The sequence below is a fragment of the Amaranthus tricolor genome, chromosome 2, assembly GCF_026212465.1.
Source record: "Amaranthus tricolor cultivar Red isolate AtriRed21 chromosome 2, ASM2621246v1, whole genome shotgun sequence".
NCBI lineage: Eukaryota > Viridiplantae > Streptophyta > Magnoliopsida > Caryophyllales > Amaranthaceae > Amaranthus > Amaranthus tricolor.
This window is the reverse complement of record NC_080048.1, coordinates 39,350,188-39,370,851: the sequence shown is the minus strand read 5'-3', so window position 1 is coordinate 39,370,851 and position 20,664 is coordinate 39,350,188. Positions and strand designations below refer to the sequence as shown.

General features: G+C 30.7%; 2 protein-coding genes across 3 annotated transcripts; both read left to right on the top strand.

Moving 5' to 3' along the window:
• Nucleotides 1-243: 243 nt before the first annotated feature.
• On the top strand, nt 244-12,223 carry LOC130805974 (uncharacterized). Of its 2 annotated transcripts, none has more exons than XM_057670840.1 (9): nt 244-523; nt 5,164-5,214; nt 5,370-5,486; nt 6,411-6,863; nt 7,760-8,205; nt 9,120-9,219; nt 9,408-9,467; nt 10,584-10,769; nt 11,687-12,165. In XM_057670840.1, exons 3-9 carry the CDS (start codon nt 5,388-5,390, stop codon nt 12,002-12,004), a joined length of 1,662 nt encoding a protein of 553 aa, XP_057526823.1. In that variant the 5' UTR covers nt 244-523; nt 5,164-5,214; nt 5,370-5,387; the 3' UTR covers nt 12,005-12,165. The 2 variants fall into 2 exon arrangements, with proteins under 2 accessions (XP_057526823.1, XP_057526822.1); XM_057670839.1 differs by lacking the exon at nt 244-523 and adding an exon at nt 4,497-4,776 and having other exon boundaries at nt 11,687-12,223.
• Nucleotides 12,224-14,297: 2,074 nt separating this feature from the next.
• Nucleotides 14,298-19,352, top strand: LOC130805973 (protein LYK5-like). The gene is made up of 2 exons (XM_057670838.1): nt 14,298-15,492; nt 18,802-19,352. Exons 1-2 carry the CDS (start codon nt 14,441-14,443, stop codon nt 19,229-19,231), a joined length of 1,482 nt encoding a protein of 493 aa, XP_057526821.1. The 5' UTR covers nt 14,298-14,440; the 3' UTR covers nt 19,232-19,352.
• Nucleotides 19,353-20,664: the final 1,312 nt, after the last annotated feature.

Below are 20,664 nucleotides of genomic sequence, written 5' to 3'. Positions count from 1 at the left end.
TTGTCTGAAAAAATAAAAAAAAAAAAAATTTTCCACGTGGACGGTATTGTGGGAAATAATTTCCCAAAAAATACAAAGTGGGAATTAATCCGTTTTTTAGCATTAATCTGGGAATAGATCCAATAATCATTTATCAAACATCTCGAAAATCTAACGCTTTCTTAGTTTCTTCCACTTCCACGCGCTAAAACGATCGTCTGTTCGTGACCTCCTTGTAGCCGCCTCTTTTCTTCAATTTCAAATGTTCCCCCAAAAATTCCAAATTAAATTCTCCCTCATTTTTTTACAACTCGAAATTTGGGATTCTAAGACCTCTAACTGACCCTAATCCGAATTCATTGATCCGTTATTTTTTCAGAATAATGATGATGAGGAAACAAAATAGTGGTGTAGGTTTCTTGATTACCCATTTTTTATTGATTTTTGTGCGGGCGCAAATCAAGGGTTTGATGATGGACTTGCTAATACCATTGAAATTTCGATTCCAGGGAATCCATGAATTCAGTTTTTGCACCATAAACTTGTCAGTTTACTTTCTTCACTAATTTACTTATAAATGTTTGTTAAATTAATTTTGTGAAAGTTTTGATTTGTTGCGACTTACGAATGCATATTTTTCAAATTGTTGATTGGAAATCCGCTTTCGATTTCTTGATGAATTGGAGTTGCAGTATCTATTTGCACTCACGTAAGGTATACTCGTTACTAATTTTGTGAATTGTTACTGATTCGTGTAGATGTAATACTTATTAGTCAAATTTAGTTCTTGAAACGCAGTATTATGAAGTAAATTATTTAGGCTTTGAAGTTTCAATGAACTGTAAATTATTTAGTGTAAGCGATAAAACTCTTAATTATGATGAGGAATTTGATTACTTAATTGAACATGCCTTAGCTAATTAACTTGTACTTTGGAGAAGGACTTTAAGGATATGGAGAATGGAAGGAAATAGTTTGGAGTTTGGAACTTGGAACGATCAATAAAATGATCGATGTGGGGCATTTGAGGGGAGGTATTTAAGATACCTCATAAATCGTTGTGTCCATTCTTCTGTTTTTTTTTTAACTTTTCTCATCTTGTTTTATATTGAGATAAAAGCTTTCATTTCAATTATAATTTAAATCTTTACGGTGAAAATTATTAAGAAAATAGTGCAAATTTTCTATCGAATTAAATTTTAAGGAAAAATAAATAGAAAATTGCCATAAAATACTGGGAACATTTTTTTTTTTCTTCTCAAAAACTATTTACAATTTTTTTTTATCAAAGATTACATATTAATGTGTTTCCATCCAAATTTTTTTGTTTTTTCTCTCACGTGACTACTCGTTTAAATCCCACTCCAGTTTCATTCAAACCTTGCACTATAGACCCAAATTTCGATTGAAACAACTTCTTCATCATGTTCCTTCTTCCCCATTAAAACCCTTTGTGCTCAAGATTTGAAAATTATCCTTCATCTATGCTGTAAAATTGTTCATCTACTTGCCTCTTTTTATCAAATGGCGTCACAATCTACATGTAATTGGAATGAAGATTTATGTCTTTGTGGTGTTCTATGTGCAAAGAGGGTTTCATGGTGCTAGTGTGATTGGTGACGTGCGCCAAATAAATTCTATGCATTATGTGAGCATAGAGATGGAATCCCATGGGTGGATTAATGTGTGTTAAAGTGTGTGCCTTGAGTATGCACATTAAGAGGGAACTTTATGATGGTGTTTAAGTGTGATTTAATGCTTGAAGTTATAAGGGTGTTGAAGAGTGTTAAACATATGATGATAATTAAGCAATGATGAATGATGAGATTAATGAGGTTATTTAGTTCTCTGTAATCTGCCTTGAACGAGGCAAATGAAATATCCTAAGTGCCTTAAACAAGCATAATGATCATAAGCTAATAGAAGCTCTCAAGAAGGAAGTGCTCGAACGAGCACTGTGCAATAAACTGTCAGGAAGTTGCTACTGAAGGGTGCTCGAACGAGCAAGATCAGGGCTCGAACGAGCACCTTGGTCAGTCCTTGCATTGGATTTGTTTTTCGATCCTTGAAGTTCTTGGAGTAGCTTATTATGTAATAATTCTTAGCTTTAAAGTGTGTATGACTCATTAATGTATTTATCCCTATAAATAGGAAGCTCATATGCTCATAGAAGAAATCCACAAAATATCCTAAGCCTAAACACAGCCTATATCTCTTCTCTATTGTAATTCTCCAATTTGAGAGTTTTTTTAACTTCTTTGTGATAATATAAGCGAGATACTACACACCTCCAAGGAAGTAGCCAAAATTGGATGAAACCTTGTAAATTATTGTGTCATTTTTATTGCATTATTTTCTCTTATAAACATTGTTTTCATTGAAAGTGTAATATTTTAATCACAAGACTTCATACTCTCGATCTTGGCGATATTAGAGTTTGAAACACGTCGTTTGAACTCTAATATAACATCATTTTCATATGGACAAGGGAAAATCCCGAAAGAAGATTCATGGCTTGTAATTATTATGACCCAAATAGTAAATGGATGGGATACAATGAATTCAAATGGAATGATGAAAATATGGTTGATTGGTAAAGAGAACTTGCAAATAAGCTCATTGATGAAAAAGATAAATTAAGTATGGAGGCAAAAATTATGCATTTTAAGGTATTTGTTTTAGAAAATGACATTAAAAGGATCAATGAAGAGTTTAAGATGACAAAAACAAAGCTGAAATAGAGAGAAATACTGGTATAGGCATTGGAAGGTTAGCAGAAGATTGAAGTATTTAGATTGTGGGATTGTGATAGGTATTTTTGCTAGTTGCATTGCTATGAAGCTAACCGTTTCTACCCTCTATAGTACATGCCAATGCTTGAGCAATTAGGTGATGGAAATCACTTCATCGCATTGTAATTTGGTTCTTGGCACAACAAATACATATCGAGTCTTGTCTCTTTTTCCAAGTGAGGTCTTAGGTTCCATTTTTACTGCCACATCCTTGAGCCTTTTCTTTCTCTTAGCCTATCAAAGATAAAATTACTTGTTGTATACTCCGTTTCAAAGAAACTGCTGCATTAATTCTTTCTCATGCAGTTTATTTTCCTGTTCTTCAAAAGTATATCTAATCCTTGACGTCGTTTGTCTGAGTGGTTGGTTTCAAATAAGTGTATTAGATTACAGGTGGAAAGTCATTTTATGCGAAGTTTTTTCTACTTTGTTATTGAATTCTTGTTGAAGGAACCAGCAGCACCCAACTAAGCTGATTAAAAGAATGTGTAGTATTTGTTTTTCTAAAGCAAACGGATAGCTCGACACCCTTGGCAAGAACTGGAGTATTTTTAAAGATAAAATTATCCTAATTAATTGTATGCAACTTTACCTTTAAAAACGACCATATTTTTTAATAGTATTTGATAATCAAGTGTGGTCAATTAGATTTTTTGTTGAAGTGGACTACAATTGGTAAAGAATAAAGATGGTGGACCAGGCATTTTAATCCATTTTCATCATTATAAGCACAAAATAGCATTATAATCTGAAACATGTCCAATAACATCGTAGTTGGAAGAGGGTATAGTAGTGCTTAGAACTTAGAAGTTATTAAAAAGTAGAGGTGTTTTTAAGTGGATTTAGGCCGGTAGCAGATTGGATATGCTTATAAAAATTTGTTTGTGGGTTCAAATTTTGAAAAGCCTACTTGACATTGCTATCCTAATTTTTTGTCGCTACTCGCCCTTTTTTTAGCGAGCAGGATCCGCATGTAAATGGCATGACAAATATATAAAAAACAATCTTAAAAATCCAAACAAACATTTCATACAAGAAATTTAATCACAAATACAAAGTCTATATTTAAGTCTTAACATTACTAAAAATAATACAACACATTGTTCAAAATATGAAATAGGACTAAAAAGTAATGTCTAGTTTCTTTTAGGTTTTAGTTTTGGTATTTTAAAATTAAAAGTAAAACCTTAAATTTTCAAAATATTAGACTTTCAAAGTATCTGAAAATGGATTTAGATTCTAGGCTTTTAGAGTATTATATCTTTTTATATATTTTTAAAATAAAAAAAATAAAAAATGTATGTTTATAAAATAAGCTTGTGGGTGGGTTTACCTGTGTCTGTGTGTATTATTTTTGTGCCGTTATCTGCCTATTTATCTTGACACGCGGACGAGTATTACCCATTCAAATTTAAATTTTTATATAAAAATGTTGTCTAAGTCCACCCATTTTTTGAGGTCAATGAATCAAGCCTAGCGGATAACCTGACCATGAACAACTCTATTAGAAAGTATGATTAGCTTAATTGCAACTGATTTGAGGATGTGGATAAATAATAGAAGAGTATAAAATCTTAAGAAAAAAGATTAGTAACTACCAAACTGCAAGTGCAAGCTAAGACAAGTAAAAAAAAGAAAAACTCCCATGCACTCCATTTCATATCATCAAACCCTAAAGTCATATTCTACCCACTTTGATAGGTATTCTTCATCTTCTCCATTTCTATCCTTTCATTCTCATCTTAATATTTATAAACTTAAACAAGATCATATCAATCTTCCAACAACAACATCCAAACTTATTAATCATAATAATAATAATGTTGATCCTTGTAGTTACTTAAAATAGAATATACCCTTATTATTTAGGTACTCTCTTTGAGTTTTGGGTACTTTTTGGTCTTTAATACATACTCATTTTTGGCTTCTACGCCGCTCGGAACCCATGTCTTCTTCCTTGGCTACTGCTGCACACTTGCTTTCTGTTATACCTGAAAATAATGGAGTATGTTTTTTTTTAAAAATTTTCCTACTCCATTATGTAATACTAGTAGGAAATGTTTCACATGTAAGGAAAGTTTTTACATCATTAGAATAGTAAATAGTTTGGCGTGGATTTGCATATAATGTTTGGTGGGTAATCCTTCTATTACCATATAATTTTGGAATAAATGAACCTCATCAAATGAGCGCTCATACTCGTGGATTTGTTGAATCGAATCATTCAGCGCCCTATGGACGTGTCCACACAAAAGATCTACGGATTGATTATGTGATAATTATCACAGCATAATATTATTACTCCTATGTTTTTATCTTTATTTTTCATTAGTATGTATGATTAATCTAATCTTATTGCAAAAATAAAAGTTCTGTTTTTGGGCTTATTTAGGGTAAGAAAAATGTTGGTGGCCGGCACAAAATACAAGAGTTACAAAGAGAGGTATGTTTGGATTGAAATTTGTTTAGTTAGAACTTATTTGTTTTTGTATTGGCATCACAAAGCTTAAATGGATGGTAAATTGTAATGCATCACTACATGAATTTCCCATGATACCATCTATATTTTTAGGTGATACTAACCGAAAATGATTTTAGGTGTCGACGCTGCAAAATATGTTGAGACATGAAGAGAAAATACGTGAAGTTTTACAACAAGTTTATAATCGCAAGGCTGGCATGCCATTCCACATCCCGGATCACCTCCCTCCTAGAGTAAGTTCCTTTTTCAGTCTCATTCGTGTCAATTTACATATATTACGCTTGTCTCGAAATACTTATATATTAAAATTTAGATATTGTTCAATTTAAATTTATTTTATATATGTTGCTGTTAATGTGTAATTAAGAAAAATGATATAGTAATGCAATTTACTTTAACTTTTCATAATTTTAATTATTATGCTTAAGATAATGAGAATCAAAATAATCTATGAATTGGATAAAAAATAAAATGTAATAAAATATAATAGAATAGAGGAAGAATATACAATAATATTTGATTATCACAATTTTATTAACTAGCTCCCATCTAGACTTTCATTCGGCCGCCAAAGTTTAAAAAGTCATATATACACAATTTTGCCATTATTTTTCAATTGACAATTATAGAAAATATCTTGTGCAAGCACGTGATATCTATATCTCTTTTTTCTAAATCTTTTAACTATGGCTTGTGATAAGAGTATTTTAGGTATTATGAGGCAATAACCATCAACATCAATTTTTAGTCACCTCTCTCAGATAAAATATATATTCTATGGTATTAAAAGTCAATGTTGTTAAAAGGTTACGAGTTCGAATCTCATACACTCCCTTTATTAAAGTGGGATATTAAAGGTCAAATACAATGAGGGCAAATAATGCATCCAAATTTCTTACCCAAAATTTTTCATGAGGGTGATTGATTAGACGTGATAGAGTATGTAATATATCTTAGAGCTACAATTATGAGCTTTTTCTTTTAATTATTATACCCCGAAACTATGTCTTATACTCTATTAATATGTTATAATCCAAAATCAAATAAACTAAATGCTCTTATTTTAACCCTTGTATTACCTTTTAATTGCATTATGTGACAAAAACTATTAGATGAGTATATACTCATGAGTTGATTGTTTTCTTGTATACAACTAGATGAAAGAGCTCTTAGCCGAATTGGTAATGATAGAAGATGAGATTGATGGACTTGAAACTCAAATCGATCAGCTTCGAAAAGATGTCAAAATCGAGCATGAATCATCCAAGGACATTAAATTAAAGCAATCGTTACAATTACAAAGCACACGTTTAGTAAAAACCAATCAGACACGTAACAATAACAAAAATAATAATGATAATCGAGTTGGTTATGAAACAAGAGCTTTACATTTTATTAGTAAAGCCATAAATGGTGGTTATGGTCTTAATGATTTCACAATTAACGAGAAAAATACTGCAAGTCCTATTATAAGAGAAGGGAATTTATCACCATACATACAACAACCTAAACAAAGTGGAGTTCATGATCAAAGAGTTAGTAAGAAAAGTGGGAGTTTGAAGCCCTCTGCTTCACCCTTGCGAACCTTCAGGGATCCCACTCCTTTTAAGGTATATATCCTCATAAACTTTACACACTTTTCGATTAGAAATGGTCATGAGTCGAGTTTGAGTTAGTTCTCACCGAATCTGAACCCTTATTTATTCATTTATATTGGGTGTGTATTTAAACTCACCATATTTAATGGGTTTAGAATTTAAAAATGTGTGGCCCTATAATTCTTTGCGCTTATTGTTACAATTTTATGATCTAAAATAAGTTATGGGTTGGTCTATGTCTAAAATAAATCTAAGAAGATTTACAATAGATTTGAAATTGATTATTAAGGTGTAGGTCAGGCTTGTGCCAAGTCTAAAGCGGGTTTAAAAACATTAGAACCACACTCAAACCTAAACTACTATTTCTTTATTGTCTTGAGTTGTTATTAGTTTTGTTCGTTCTCCTTCCTAAGGATCAGGTATACTATACAAACACATTAATTCGCTTAATTTTAGATTGTGGTGTCCTAAGGACGAATTTCATAACAATAGTGTATATATACTATAGACATCAATATACTTCACTCTTTTTCTCCATGTATAAAATGAAACTCTTAATTTTTATGTTAATGCTCTGTGCGCATGCCTTTCTCGTCCTACTCTAGATAAGACCCTGAAATTAAAAAAAAATTCTATGTATAAAGTTAAATTCTTAATTTTTATGTTAGTGCTTAGAGCGCACACCTCTCTCGCCTTACCCCAGATAATGCTTTGAAATCAATGAAAATTCCATGCATAAAATAAAATTCTTAATTTTTATGTTAGTGCTTGGAGCGTACACCTCTCTCTCCCAATCCTAGAAAAGGCCTGAATTCAATGAAAACTCCATGTACTCCCTTGCATATATTCATGGACTAATTGTAATTATTGTATTGATTAATGTATGATTGTGATTAATGTTGAAACAGCCAAAAGAAAGGAGTGGGGAAATCAGATCCACGGATCCACCCCAGAAATCAGTATCAACAACAAAACTAGCTCCAGTACAAGAAGAGTGTAGTAATAATGGAACAAAATGGCAACCCAACAAATTATCAGAAAACATAATGAAATGTTTAATACTCATTTATGTGAGATTAATTAGGATATCAAGGCAAAGTGAGTTGGAGAAATCAGGACCCATATCCAGATCCATGTATTCTTCCTTAAGTTTTAGGACTGAAACTGGAATGAGTTTATCAACAAGCCTTATAAAAGAGTCTAAACAACAAGATCCGTATGGTGTTTTCGACATCGAAGGGGCTATTCCGAGAGACATTGGCCCTTACAAGAACTTAGTCGTGTTCTCTTCAAGTTGCTTAGACCCTAAATATGTCTCCAATTCTAGCTCAATCCCCTTGTTCCACAAGCTAAGGTATGTCAAAATTCTCACTTATCCCTAATCAAGCTTTTTGAATTTCTGTAGAAAGATATATACAACCTACAGGGTGGGTCCAATACACAATTCTACATGTGTGCTAATGCCGTCCCAACTGTATTGTCATTCATCTATGATATGCTATATGTTAAATAAACAGTTCAAATTCAATATTAATAAATCGTTTCTAATCAAATAACCTGATTCATGATTTTGATTCATGGTTTTAAACTAAAAAAATTTACTTATACTTTTTCTTAAATCACCTTTTTAGGAAGTATTTTTCACTAATTCATTTATTCTTTGCATAGAAGCAACATAAATATGTCAAATTTCAATGTCAAAGGGGTTTCAACTTAGGCGGAGTTTAGGAGTTCTTCGGATATACACAATTTTGCTCCTATGATACTTTATCTTCAAATAAGAAGTATAAATGATATAACAAGCCATTTTACTATAATCCATTATAACTTAGAAACAAAAACATTGTAAATACTTTGAGTCCATTATAATATTAAGTCGCAAATAATATATGATACTAATATTCATTTGAAAACAGCTTCTTTATCATCAATAACAATATAAGGGGCAAGTTGTGTACATTTGACCCTAAAACCATAGCTAGTTGGATAGGAATTTAATGTCATTGAGTTAAAGAATTGTCGTTAGATTCTTTATAATCTTCAGAACAAAAACAATGTCAGAGTCTTGATTCAAAAAACTTGGGGTTAATTTTTGATTTATGTTCATGAGATGTGACTAAATATTACTGAACTGGTTGTCACTAACAAAATGCTCACCCTCCTTTGTATCCGGGTTTGGGACCGGCAATGAGCGACAAACCCTCAAAAGAACAGTTAGATTCTTTTTTATCTTCTTTGTTCTAAATTCATCATATTGTTTTGGAACAGAGGCTTATTCAACAGTCTTCAAAAAGTGGATCTAGGATCCTTAACAGAACAACAGAAACTTGCTTTCTGGATCAACATTTACAATGCCTGTATAATGCATGTAAGTTTTGCCTTTTACAATGCAAATTAATACTCCTACGTTCATTTGATCCATTCTTTATATCCCAAGTCCTTTTTTTACATGTATCATATATTAGTTCTTCAGTATTTTGTGTAAAGGGAATCAAACTTAATTAGTCCAAATGATTGATTCTGATTAATTGATTGATTCGTGACAATATGCTGCAGGGATTTCTCAAGTACAGCGTGCCTTCCAGCCCAGAAAAGTTGCTTAACTTATTAAATAAGGTACTTAATTACGAAATATTAGTTTTATTTTGGAAAAATTACTTAGAATAATTCAAGCTTTTCATCATTTTCCTATAATAATCTTATCTATTAATTAACATGAATCCCAACTTTAGGGGTATTTGCCTAGAGTAAGTTTGGGTAACCCGATGACCTGCTATAGTATATAATTCACCAAAAAAAATAAATTGAAAATTAATGTAAAATTTGAAATTTTTTTTTTTGAAAATTCACATAAAAAATTCTGAATAATTGAAAAAATCAAAAATTTTTTAAATATTTTTTTCACATTTTTTTGACATTTTTTTCTAATTTGTCTTTTAAAAAAAAAAATAAAACTTGCTATAACAATTATTCGGTTATCGGGTTTTCTTTAGGAAAATACCCTTCAAAATTAAAATTATTCATGGTTAGTAAATAAATGGTATTATTGTAGAAAAATCATGAAAATATTGGATTATTCTACGTAATTTTTTCTTTTATTTTTATAGCAAACTCAAACGGGTGAAAGAATTTTTCTAAGTGAGATTGGACTTGTTAATTCAATGGTATGGGTTTGGGTTGGGACGGAGGTGTATTGTTATCATGAAATGTTGGTCTAGGTTTAAGAGTTTTCACGGATCGATTGGGGTCAACAAGATGTCTTGTCCAAAATTCGTTTCTAATTTTTTAAACAACAATAATGTCAGAGTTTTATTTTCAAAATATTAGAGTTGACTAAATGAATTAATACATCAGTTTCAATGGTCGTCCACACAGATTTTTCTACTACATTCAATCTGATTTTCTACCATCTCATTTCGTAATTCTGAAACCTTCGTATCATTTTCCATTCCTATCCTCCAAACCATCTTCGATCTTTCTCGACCTCTTTTAAAATTTTCCAAGCTCCAACTTTCTATCATCCATACAAATTCGCTAATTATCGAAATGAACATGTTAATAGTCCGACAAGTTTAGTAAATCAACGTGTTTGACCTTTTTGAACAGCTTGGGTCACAATCACATGCTCTTAGTGTGCCCTACTTTGTTGCACAACCCTTAGTTAGATGTATTGTATGCCATTTATGAAACTTACTAATTATAGCACATACTCTAATATTGATTCAAATACAGGCAACTCTAAATGTAGGAGGAAAAGTAGTGAATGCACAAGCTATAGAGCGTTGTATTCTAAGAAAACCAACAATATTATCGTCCAAAGATGGAAAAGAAGCCATTATCCATCAACTATTCGGTCTCCAGATCCTGAATCCTAATGTCATTTTCACTCTATGTTGCGGAACTCGCTCTTCCCCTGCTGTAAGTCGGGACACTTCCATCAACTTTAGCTCACGGCCATGCCAATGCTTTTGGTGGCCGTGCACTAATTGATAGAGCATATAACACATTGGGGCTTAAACCCTTAATTTAAAGCCGTGATATGTGTTATATATTCTATATTAACTTTTATGAGTTTTTAAATAATAAAAGCAAATGTTTAATAAATAGTTTTAAGCCAAAATCAAAAAATAGTTATTTCTTAGCTTTTGGTTTTTCTTTTTCACATTGTCAATAACTAACAAAAAGGTGTTTGCTAAATGACTTTTAAGTTGATTATTGGCTTATTGGTATCTCAAAAAACCAAATATGGAAAAAATTGAATTTTAAGCGAAATTGAGAAAACGGCTCTAGTTGGCTATTTTTATGTTTTTGGCTACCCCACCTTTTCACCATCAAAGAACCAACGGTTGATGCCCAATTTTACAATATATCTATTTACACAATTGACTTACCCAACTAGTTTAAAAGCCAACAAAAATAACTAAGACCCAAATAAATTAACTAAGAAAAGCCAACAACTAACACCGTTAAATTTTCCAAACACCTTCACAACAGCGGCCCTAAAAACTTATTTCGAAGCTAGCAAATCAGCCAATATAAAACCTAGTCAAACCAACCAACAACATTTGAGTATGACTATTATGCGTAGTTTTTTTACTAACTTTTGGTTTTTTGACCAAATTTTTCTCGATTAAACAACAAATCATCAAAAGCTATTTTTTAACTAACATCTCCAAATGGCTTGCTTAAATAGCTTGATCAAAAGCTAATAAACAAAGTCAATCCTATCAGTGAATCAAACGAGCCAACAACCAGCGGACTTGCCAAACACCCTTATGTCTAAATAAGCAACAAACTTCTAAAACATTCTAAATTAATATCCATATAATGTGTAGGTAAGAATATACACAGCTGAAGGAGTAACATCAGAATTAGAGAAATCTAAGCAAGACTATCTGCAAGCATCAATATCTGTAACAACATCAAAGAAGATTTGGTTACCTGAATTACTCATACAAAACATGCATGATTTTGGGAAAGATATGGATTCTTTAGTTGAATGGGTTTGTCATCAATTGCCAACATCTGGTTCTCTTAGGAAATCAATTGTGGATTGTTTCAAGGATATTAGTAATAGTGGCAAAGTATCTAATCTTATTAATGTTGATAAAATGCCTTATGATTTTGAGTGTCAATATTTGTTGCAAGTGTAATTGTATGTAATTGTACTTTGTCGATCAAATAAGAATTGAATCTAGTCTAAGTTAGAGAGCAAATTAAATATTATTTTTTCAGAATTGATTTTAGGTTCGATTTTCACCTAGTCATTTGCTTTATTCAGCCTAATGTGAAAGAACTTATTCAATTGTGTCACTTGTTAATTAAGTAATGTTGCAGATGATGTTCATCAATTGAAAACAGTTTTTTGCTATTACTTACAAGAGTAAAGTTGTATATCTGACCTTTTAGGCCCGTCTTGTTGACATTGGTGTAGGGATGTCAACGAATTTTGGACTCGACCCTAATCCAATATATTTGCTTATCTGGGTTTAATTTTTTTTTGACTCGTCGAATCTCTATAAAATTGATGGATTCGAATTAGAGCTAGAGTACGAGGATATTCACACCCTAATCCTAAGCATCACTATATGCACACCCCTTAAGGGGTTAGTAAAGATAATTGATACTTTGCCTCTCAAACGCACTCACAATGGAGCTTCTCAACATGTTTGATCGTATAGTCTTAAAAAACAATAAATTTTTGTAAGAAACGGTTTTTTTGAGATACCATCTCTATTGAGCTAATCCATTATATATTTTTTAAAATATTGTAAGTAGGCATTAAAAATGATGTAAGTAGACAATTAAGATACTAAAAGGAGGCATTAAGGATATGATAAGTAAACATTAAGGATAATGTAAGTAGGCATTACGAATACGGTAAATAGACGTTAATCTTTAAAGGGCTGAACTTGAGATGTGTCTCTCAACTCTCAAGAGACTAGCTGCCCAAAAAATTAGAAAATATAATATTAAAATACGTACTATATTGTATTATGTTAAATGTTTAAAAATACCAAATATTAAAAAAATATCATAATTTTTTAAATTGTATAAAATTTCAAAAAATTTACTCACTGAAAAATATATCGCTACATATACCGTATACCTGATCAAACACCGGGCCGGGCCGGGTGGAAAAAACAACCCGTTGATGCGGGCGGGGCCGAAGTGTGGGCCTAAAAGTTCATGCCCAAACCCATAATATGCGGGCTTGCGGGCCTATGTTATATATTATTTATGCATAATTAAAAACACAAATTACAAATAATTGAAATAAACAAATACAATTGTTACATATTATACATAATTTAAAACACAAATTACAAATAATTGAAATAAACAAATACAATTGTTACATATTATACATAATGTAAAATAAATTCAAAATGCAAATCATGAACAAGCACCTTTTCGGGCTGAGCCGAGCCTCGGGCCAAACGTCAATCCCAAACCCGTCCCAAAAAAATTCGGCCCACTTATTTTTTGCCCAAATCCGTCCATCGGGCCATATTTTGGTACCCAAACCCTCATCAAATCGGATTGGGCCGCCCATGATCAGGTCTAATATACCGGTACTAATTTGGGCGCTAAGGGCTATGCCCTCAGAATCACCTTCGGATTTTTGGTGTTATGTTGCAGAAACTTTTGGAGCACACCGTATAACCAATCACAACAATCGCCAAGTACCGTATTTTACGATTGCTTCCAATTTTTTTACCGAAACATTAGGTATGATGGTCAAAAGTCAACATTCACATGCCGAGATGCTATATGGAGTAAATTTTATCTAGTACTCATATAAACCTTATTCTCTATTTTGATACTTTTGTTAATTAGTTGTTAAACAATTAAGTTGATATCAAGGAGAGTATTTTATATTAGATTAAAAAAAATTTTCAACCGAATTTTAAATAATTTCTTACCAACATATCCTCTAATAAACTATAAATACATATTTTTTATTGAATATTTTATAACTATTGACTTAAATATTTGATTTAAAATATTGGCTTATATTTTCAACATGTCTAATCAGTCAACAATTATAACCAACAACTCCGGCTAGCAACTATTTCCTCTGATTTTTTTTACTTGCACCCAGACAACTTTTATGCAAACCAATGCATTTGTTCGATTAATTTTATCTAGAGTTATACACAACTCAAAATTATAAAAATTTGATACTATGAAAATATGCGACGTGACGAATAAAGCAAGATCCTACATGATTATTTTTTTCTCGTATAATAGGCAATAGCCACAATATGAAAAATATCATAAAATGATAAATGATGCTAAATTAAACTTGGTTGTAAGTAATAAGTATTTGTTAAAAACGACAAATAAAATAAGATATTACCAACATTTTTATGTAGTGCTCCTATTAATTGGAGTATTACACTATTACTTACTAGATATGGAGTACAATTCTATCTTATCTTTTACATACTATTTAAGAAAAATTTAAATTACAATTCTATCTTTATGTTTTGCATTATTTAAAAAAAAAACTTATTCCATCTCATAATCCGAATTAGTAGAAGAAACATTGACTTGCCCCTAATTGGCCTAACCCTCTGATAACAATGAACAATAATACTCCTACTAGAACAACTCCTCAACATGTCTACGCAACCCACAAACAAAACCCCCAAAATTCTCCCAAAAATCAATTAAAAAATCTTGTCAATCCCTCTGATCAACAACAAATTCCAAATAATTCGACCCAAGTCCCCCAACAAAACCCTAAATTTCTTATGTGCAAAGATAAAATGTCACTAAATGTTGTTCCACCATCCCCATCTCCCTCAAATCACCATAACCATCGTAATCATCCCATACCCACCACTTCAACCTCTTTTGATCCGCCATTAACAACCCCAAACAAGCTTTCTTCAAATACAACTTCATCTTCTAACACATCTCATTCTAGTCGCCATTCTTTATCTAGTCTTCGTAGTTCTCTTCCTGATAATCCTCATTTGTATGATATCTCTGAAATTCGATTAGCTACCAACAATTTCTTATCCAAAACTTACTCCAATTCTTCCAGATGTTGGCGTTGTGAATTACACGGGAAATCGGTACTGATTTTCCAGAGAAAATCGCATCATTCTAGGGGTGTTTTACGCCCATCAAGTGTTCGACAAAAACTCTCATCCATCTGTAAGTCTCATCACATAGCTATTGTTAATCTTCTCGGAGCTTCGATTTCTGGAAATTACATTTACCTTGTTTATGATTTCATTAATGGAGCTAGTTTATCTGATTTGCTTCGAAATAAGAACAACCCAGAATTTACTGTTCTTAATACATGGATGTCTAGGATGCAGATTGCTTCAGATTTAGCAAATGGATTAGATTATATTCATAATAATTCCGGATTAGATGTGAAATTTGTTCATAATCATATAAAATCGAGTAGCATTATTGTTACAGAACCGTCGTTTAATGCTAAGATATGTCATTTTGGTACTGCGGAGCTTTGTGGTGAACCGACGGAGGAGAGAGAAAGTGTTGAATGTGAGAAGAAGGTTGAAGAAATAATTGATGAAGATGAGGAAAAAACGGCGAAATTAGCTTCATCTGGGAAGAATTTGACCCGATCGAACAGTGTTCAATTCAACGGCACTACAGGGTACGAACACTTTTCTTTCTTTCTTTCTTCACTTTTCCTTCTTTCTTCTCGTTTGTTCTTACAGATATTTTTTCTATCTTTGTTCACACGTGAGAATCGAACTTTATTGTAATTGGAAAATAACTGACAAGTCTCCGTTCCTTCCTTTTGTGAATAATCCTTACTTTTTCTTTTTATTATTCATGAATAATCCGAACTTTTTGTCTTATTTGCTCACAACAACCCTTCCGAAAATGTGACTGGCTACACTATGTGATAGAGTCGTTTCTAACCTATTTATTTCCTTCTTATTATGCCATCTTCTTCCTTCTTTTTACTCCATTTTTCCATTATTAAACCCAAATTTAAGAGAAAATTCATTTTATTCCTTTACTTTATTTATTTTTTTTTAAAATAAATTCGCTATTGAAAAATGATGAACCCAAATTTGAAAATAATGATGAAGAACTGCAGCATACATAAGGCTAAAAGAACAACACCATTTCGGTGGGCGTGTATGCAACTAAGGTGAAAAGTTCAAATTTTTCATGAATAATCAAATGTAAGGGTTATTCACAAGAAAATGTAAAAAGTAGAAATTATTTTAACAATTTTTCCTTTTCCTTATTGGTTGGTCAAATAAATTAAAAAAAGTTTTTGGTAAATGGTTTTTAAGCCACCATTTCAAGCTAAAATGAAAAGCTACTCCAGTTAATTTTTGGTTTGTTGACCTATTTTTTCTTTAATAAACAAAGGACAATCAATATCTAAACTTATCGCACATCTCCACAAACAGCTAGTCTTTTTCAGCTTGTTTGAAACGCTAGAAAAGCAGTCAATATTTTTAATTAGTCAAATAAGCCAACTAAAAAACCAACAGTTAATTATCAAGCACCATTAGTTCTATTGGTTTGATTTGAGGGTAGATATTTAAATATACTATCTCCTTTCTAAGTAGTACTTCACTTTAATTAATATTCATTTATCTTTCAACCTTATTTCATATATTGCTGATAATGTGAAGAAAAAATATATTTGTTACGTAAAATTTTGTTTCATCATCATCATACTCAATGCATTCGGTCTGTAAAAAAACTATGGCATAGTTTAGAGAGGGAAGGAATGCGGCTAAATTTATATTTTGTTTAAATCATGTGATTTATATTTTTTATGATACTTTTGATTAAAGTCAAGCGATAAAATAATATCAAAGTTCTAAGTTCTTGTTTGAATCTTTTAATTTATAATTATGTAGTACTTATTTCATAATGTTACACATAGGATTAAGATTTAGTTGGAAAATAACTTTTTCTTATTCAAATACACTAGAGAAAAAGAATTAATTATTTTTATAAATGGTGAGAGTCGAATGTGTAGCACAAGGGTGATTTTAAAGTTATAAGTTTAACTTTTTTTGCAGAAAAAAATAAAATAATTGTGACATCCGTGTTTCTTGAGATTTTGAATTGATTGATAATCATAGTAATTGTTTTGCAATTTTTAGTATTTTTATAATAAAATTAGTAAGTTTAGAATTTAAATGTTTTTGTTATACTAACTAAATACATATTTAAAAAATTGGAAACGTAAGACTTGATTTAACCAATAAAAAATTTGATCTGAAATTGATTTGATGGTGAAGTTTCAAAATCCCAGAGTGTGAAAAATATTAGTCAAATGCTCCAATTATTAGAAGATTATAGTCATTGTTGGTGCTTCACACATCTTTGTTCTTTTTCTTATTCTTACGGTATTCATTGCACTTTTTGTATTTGTTTCATGTTTACAATGATAAAAGATAACCGTAAACACGTCGTATGCCGCTTCAATTTTTCATTTGATATTATTCATATTACAATTTTTTAATCTTTGTCTTAATATACAATTCTAATGTTTTCTTAGAGACGGAGAGAGTGAGGATGCTATTCCTATAGTCCTACTCCTACTTGTTATGATCAATCATATTGGGCTACTCCTATTTGACAAAACAAATGGATACAAATGTAAAATTTGAAATAAATATGATTATTTATCAAAAAAACACACAATAAGACACATATGAATTTATTTTCATTTATAAGCACTTAATTCCCAAATCTAAGAATAGGGGGCTATTCGCACTTTCTAACTGTGAACAAGTGTTTTGATCCAAAAAAAACTAAAGAGGATGTTCATAGTTAATAAGTGCGAACAGACTGTTGACAGAGGAGACCTGGTCAAACAAGTCAAAAAAAGTTAAACCGCCTGTTCCCACTTACTAACTACGAACAGAAGAGACCTGGTCAAACAAGGTCAACCCTCTGTTCGCAGTTAGAGAGTTAGTAATGGGAACAGGTATTTTGACTTTTTTTTATCAGTTTTTAGTTAATAACTGCAAACTGTACCGAATTTGAGTTTTGGGGATGGAGGCGCTTATAAATGAAAATAAGTTCATCCGTGTCTTATTGTGTGCTTTTTTTTGACAAATAATCTTATCTATTTCAAATTTTTATACAAATGAGCCATCTACTATATTTTTGAAATTAATGTTGTGGGAATTTCATAGAAAATAGATAAAAATTAATGTCTTATATGAGTAATTGAGAAAAGTATGTAAATGAGATGAAGATAATTTAAATGTGTGGAAGGATATTAAAAAAAATATTTAAGTTGTGATAAAAATAAAAATACAGTAAATACGTGAATAATAGGATAAACTAAAGTGAAAAATATAGCAAAATTCACGTGAAGAAAGAGTATATCCCACATCTAAAAGGTAGCTATTAACAAGTGGTTACTTGAGGTTGTGGATTTTTTTATGTGGGTTGACTTGAGCTATGAATTTAAAGTGAACTAAGAAATTTCAAACACTTATTAATAAACCTTTATATTAATGCACAAATGGCCAACTTGTGTCAAATATCCTTAAATTTTGTGAGTGGTTATAATGTAGCCTGTCATTGACTTGGAGGGATGACCAATTGAACATGGTTTATACAAAACTAGATCTTTTTAATGGGCTATTAAAATTGGGACGAACAAGGTTAGGCAAGAGTCTTAATAATTCGAGGTCATTGTGCTAAATAAACCACTCGATTGGTCTGAGCCAATTTGAAGTTGTTCTTAGTGCTATTGGTTTAGTTGCAAACTCTATTATTTTTTTCTCTAAATTACTAGACTTATTAACGAACTTATTTTACACGACTAATCTAACAACTTTACTAATTTGACTATTTAAAAGGAATTTGGAAGATTTATTTCAACTTTGGAAGATTTATGTACATCGTATTTTTATTATTTATTTTCTTCCATCCAAACATAAATTTACCAAATACATACTTGTAAACACAGGTATATGTCGCCAGAGTTTCAAATGACAGGAATAGGAACCCGAAAATCAGATGTGTATGCCTTTGGAGTGGTGCTAATAGAGCTATTATCCGGCGAAGAGGCGGTTAAGTACAAGTACAATAAAGCAAAGCAAGAGTACACTAAAATCTCCGCCATTGACTCGGCTAGAGCAATGGTGGAGCAAGGGGGGTTAGAAAGAGAAGGAATGTTGCGAAAATGGATTGATAAAAGGCTCAAAGATTCTTACCCCGTTCAGGTTGCGGATAAGTTAACTCGCTTGGCAGTTGATTGTTTGCAAATTGACCCTAATAAACGACCTGATATGCGACGAGTCGCCGGTAAAATTTCACGGTTGTATTTAGAGTCCCATTCTTGGTGTGAGAACTTGAAAATTCCCACCGATATTACGGCGTCGTTTGCTCCTCGGTAGACATAAGTCCTGTTTTTACTCCTTATTCTATTTCCAACTTCCAAGGATACACATTTTAGTGTACTAATTTCGTATTGTTTATTTACTACCGTATGATATGTTAAAATGTTGTGTTTATTAATTAGTTATTTCATAGTTTAATTGGTTTTTTTAATCAGATGATAAAAATAATTATTAAAATAAAGCGTTTAATAGATTTTTTTAATCAGATGATAAAAATAATTATTAAAATAAAGCGTAAATTTATTTTAAATGTTTCACCTTTTGTTTAATTTACTTTGGGTTATTCTTTAAAAGTTTCACCTTTTATTTAATTTACTTCTAAAATTTTTTCAAATCGCCAACCCGATTCAATAAAACAACTTGTTCCTCTTCTTAGTTTAGTAAATTTCATTATTCTTTTGAATGGGTCTCTTTGAAAACTCAACGGCTCATTTTTACCTGATGCATTTGATAGCCAGGTAAAATTGGAAATTAAACTGATTCACTATAAAAAAATTTACAAGATATCAGATGAAGATGAAGTTGAGGACGAAATTATTCACAAAAATTATATCATATAATTTAATAGAAAGACTAAAATTTTATATGGCATTCTCATAGAAATTTGTCATATAAAATAACTCTTATCAAAGTTAACATCAACTTATTCTTTAATATATAAGTAGGATATTACAATTAGATATGTTATTTTAAATATTCTTGGAATATATATTTACTTTTTTATTGTTAAAGTACTTGCTAATTAAAAAAGTTTCTTAATTCAAATTTTAATTTCTAAAAATATTTCACAAAGAGACAAAAAATATATGATAATCAAAAATTAATTTGAATATCACTTTAAGAATCATTATGATAACTTTGTTGGAAGATTAACTCATATTTGTTTTAAAAAGTATGAAAACTTTAATTAATATTTATATTAACAACAAGATTTTCTATCATTAAAAACACTATATATATTCTAAAATTACTTATCCATTTTATAAGAAATATTATAATTTTATACTGATAATATGTAATAGCATCTCTATTTAAAATTTATATTTATTTATACTTTTATATACTAACAAACATTGGTGTATTGCACAAGTTTCCATAATACTCAATTTAAATTATACCACTCCCTCTATTTCTTTTAGAATATTATATTTTCTATTTATAGATTCCCAAAAAATATTAATTTGTATAGTATAAAAGCATCTAATATGGTAATAAATTTACACTTTTGGTAAAAATATTAATCCCTTTAATTTTTTTTGTCTATTTTAAGTTTTTTTACTATAGGAGAGAGAAATTTAAATTTAATATTTAAAGTATATATTGAAGACAAAATATGTTTACGTGGAATCTTGTAGATTCGTCTTGATACAAAGAATTTTCATATATAATTTTTACAAATTTTATGAATCGTATTAAGAGATGTCGAGGTT

Bases quoted from the DNA above. Each gene is read 5' to 3' on its own strand.
- LOC130805974 (XM_057670839.1), top strand. From the start codon at position 4,717: ATGTCTTCTTCCTTGGCTACTGCTGCACACTTGCTTTCTGTTATACCT. The intron at 8,206-9,119 runs GTATGTCAAAAT...GTTTTGGAACAG, and splicing joins CCCTTGTTCCACAAGCTAAG to AGGCTTATTCAACAGTCTTC. The intron at 9,220-9,407 runs GTAAGTTTTGCC...AATATGCTGCAG, and splicing joins ACAATGCCTGTATAATGCAT to GGATTTCTCAAGTACAGCGT.
- LOC130805973 (XM_057670838.1), top strand. From the start codon at position 14,441: ATGAACAATAATACTCCTACTAGAACAACTCCTCAACATGTCTACGCA. The intron at 15,493-18,801 runs GTACGAACACTT...TTGTAAACACAG, and splicing joins CAATTCAACGGCACTACAGG to GTATATGTCGCCAGAGTTTC.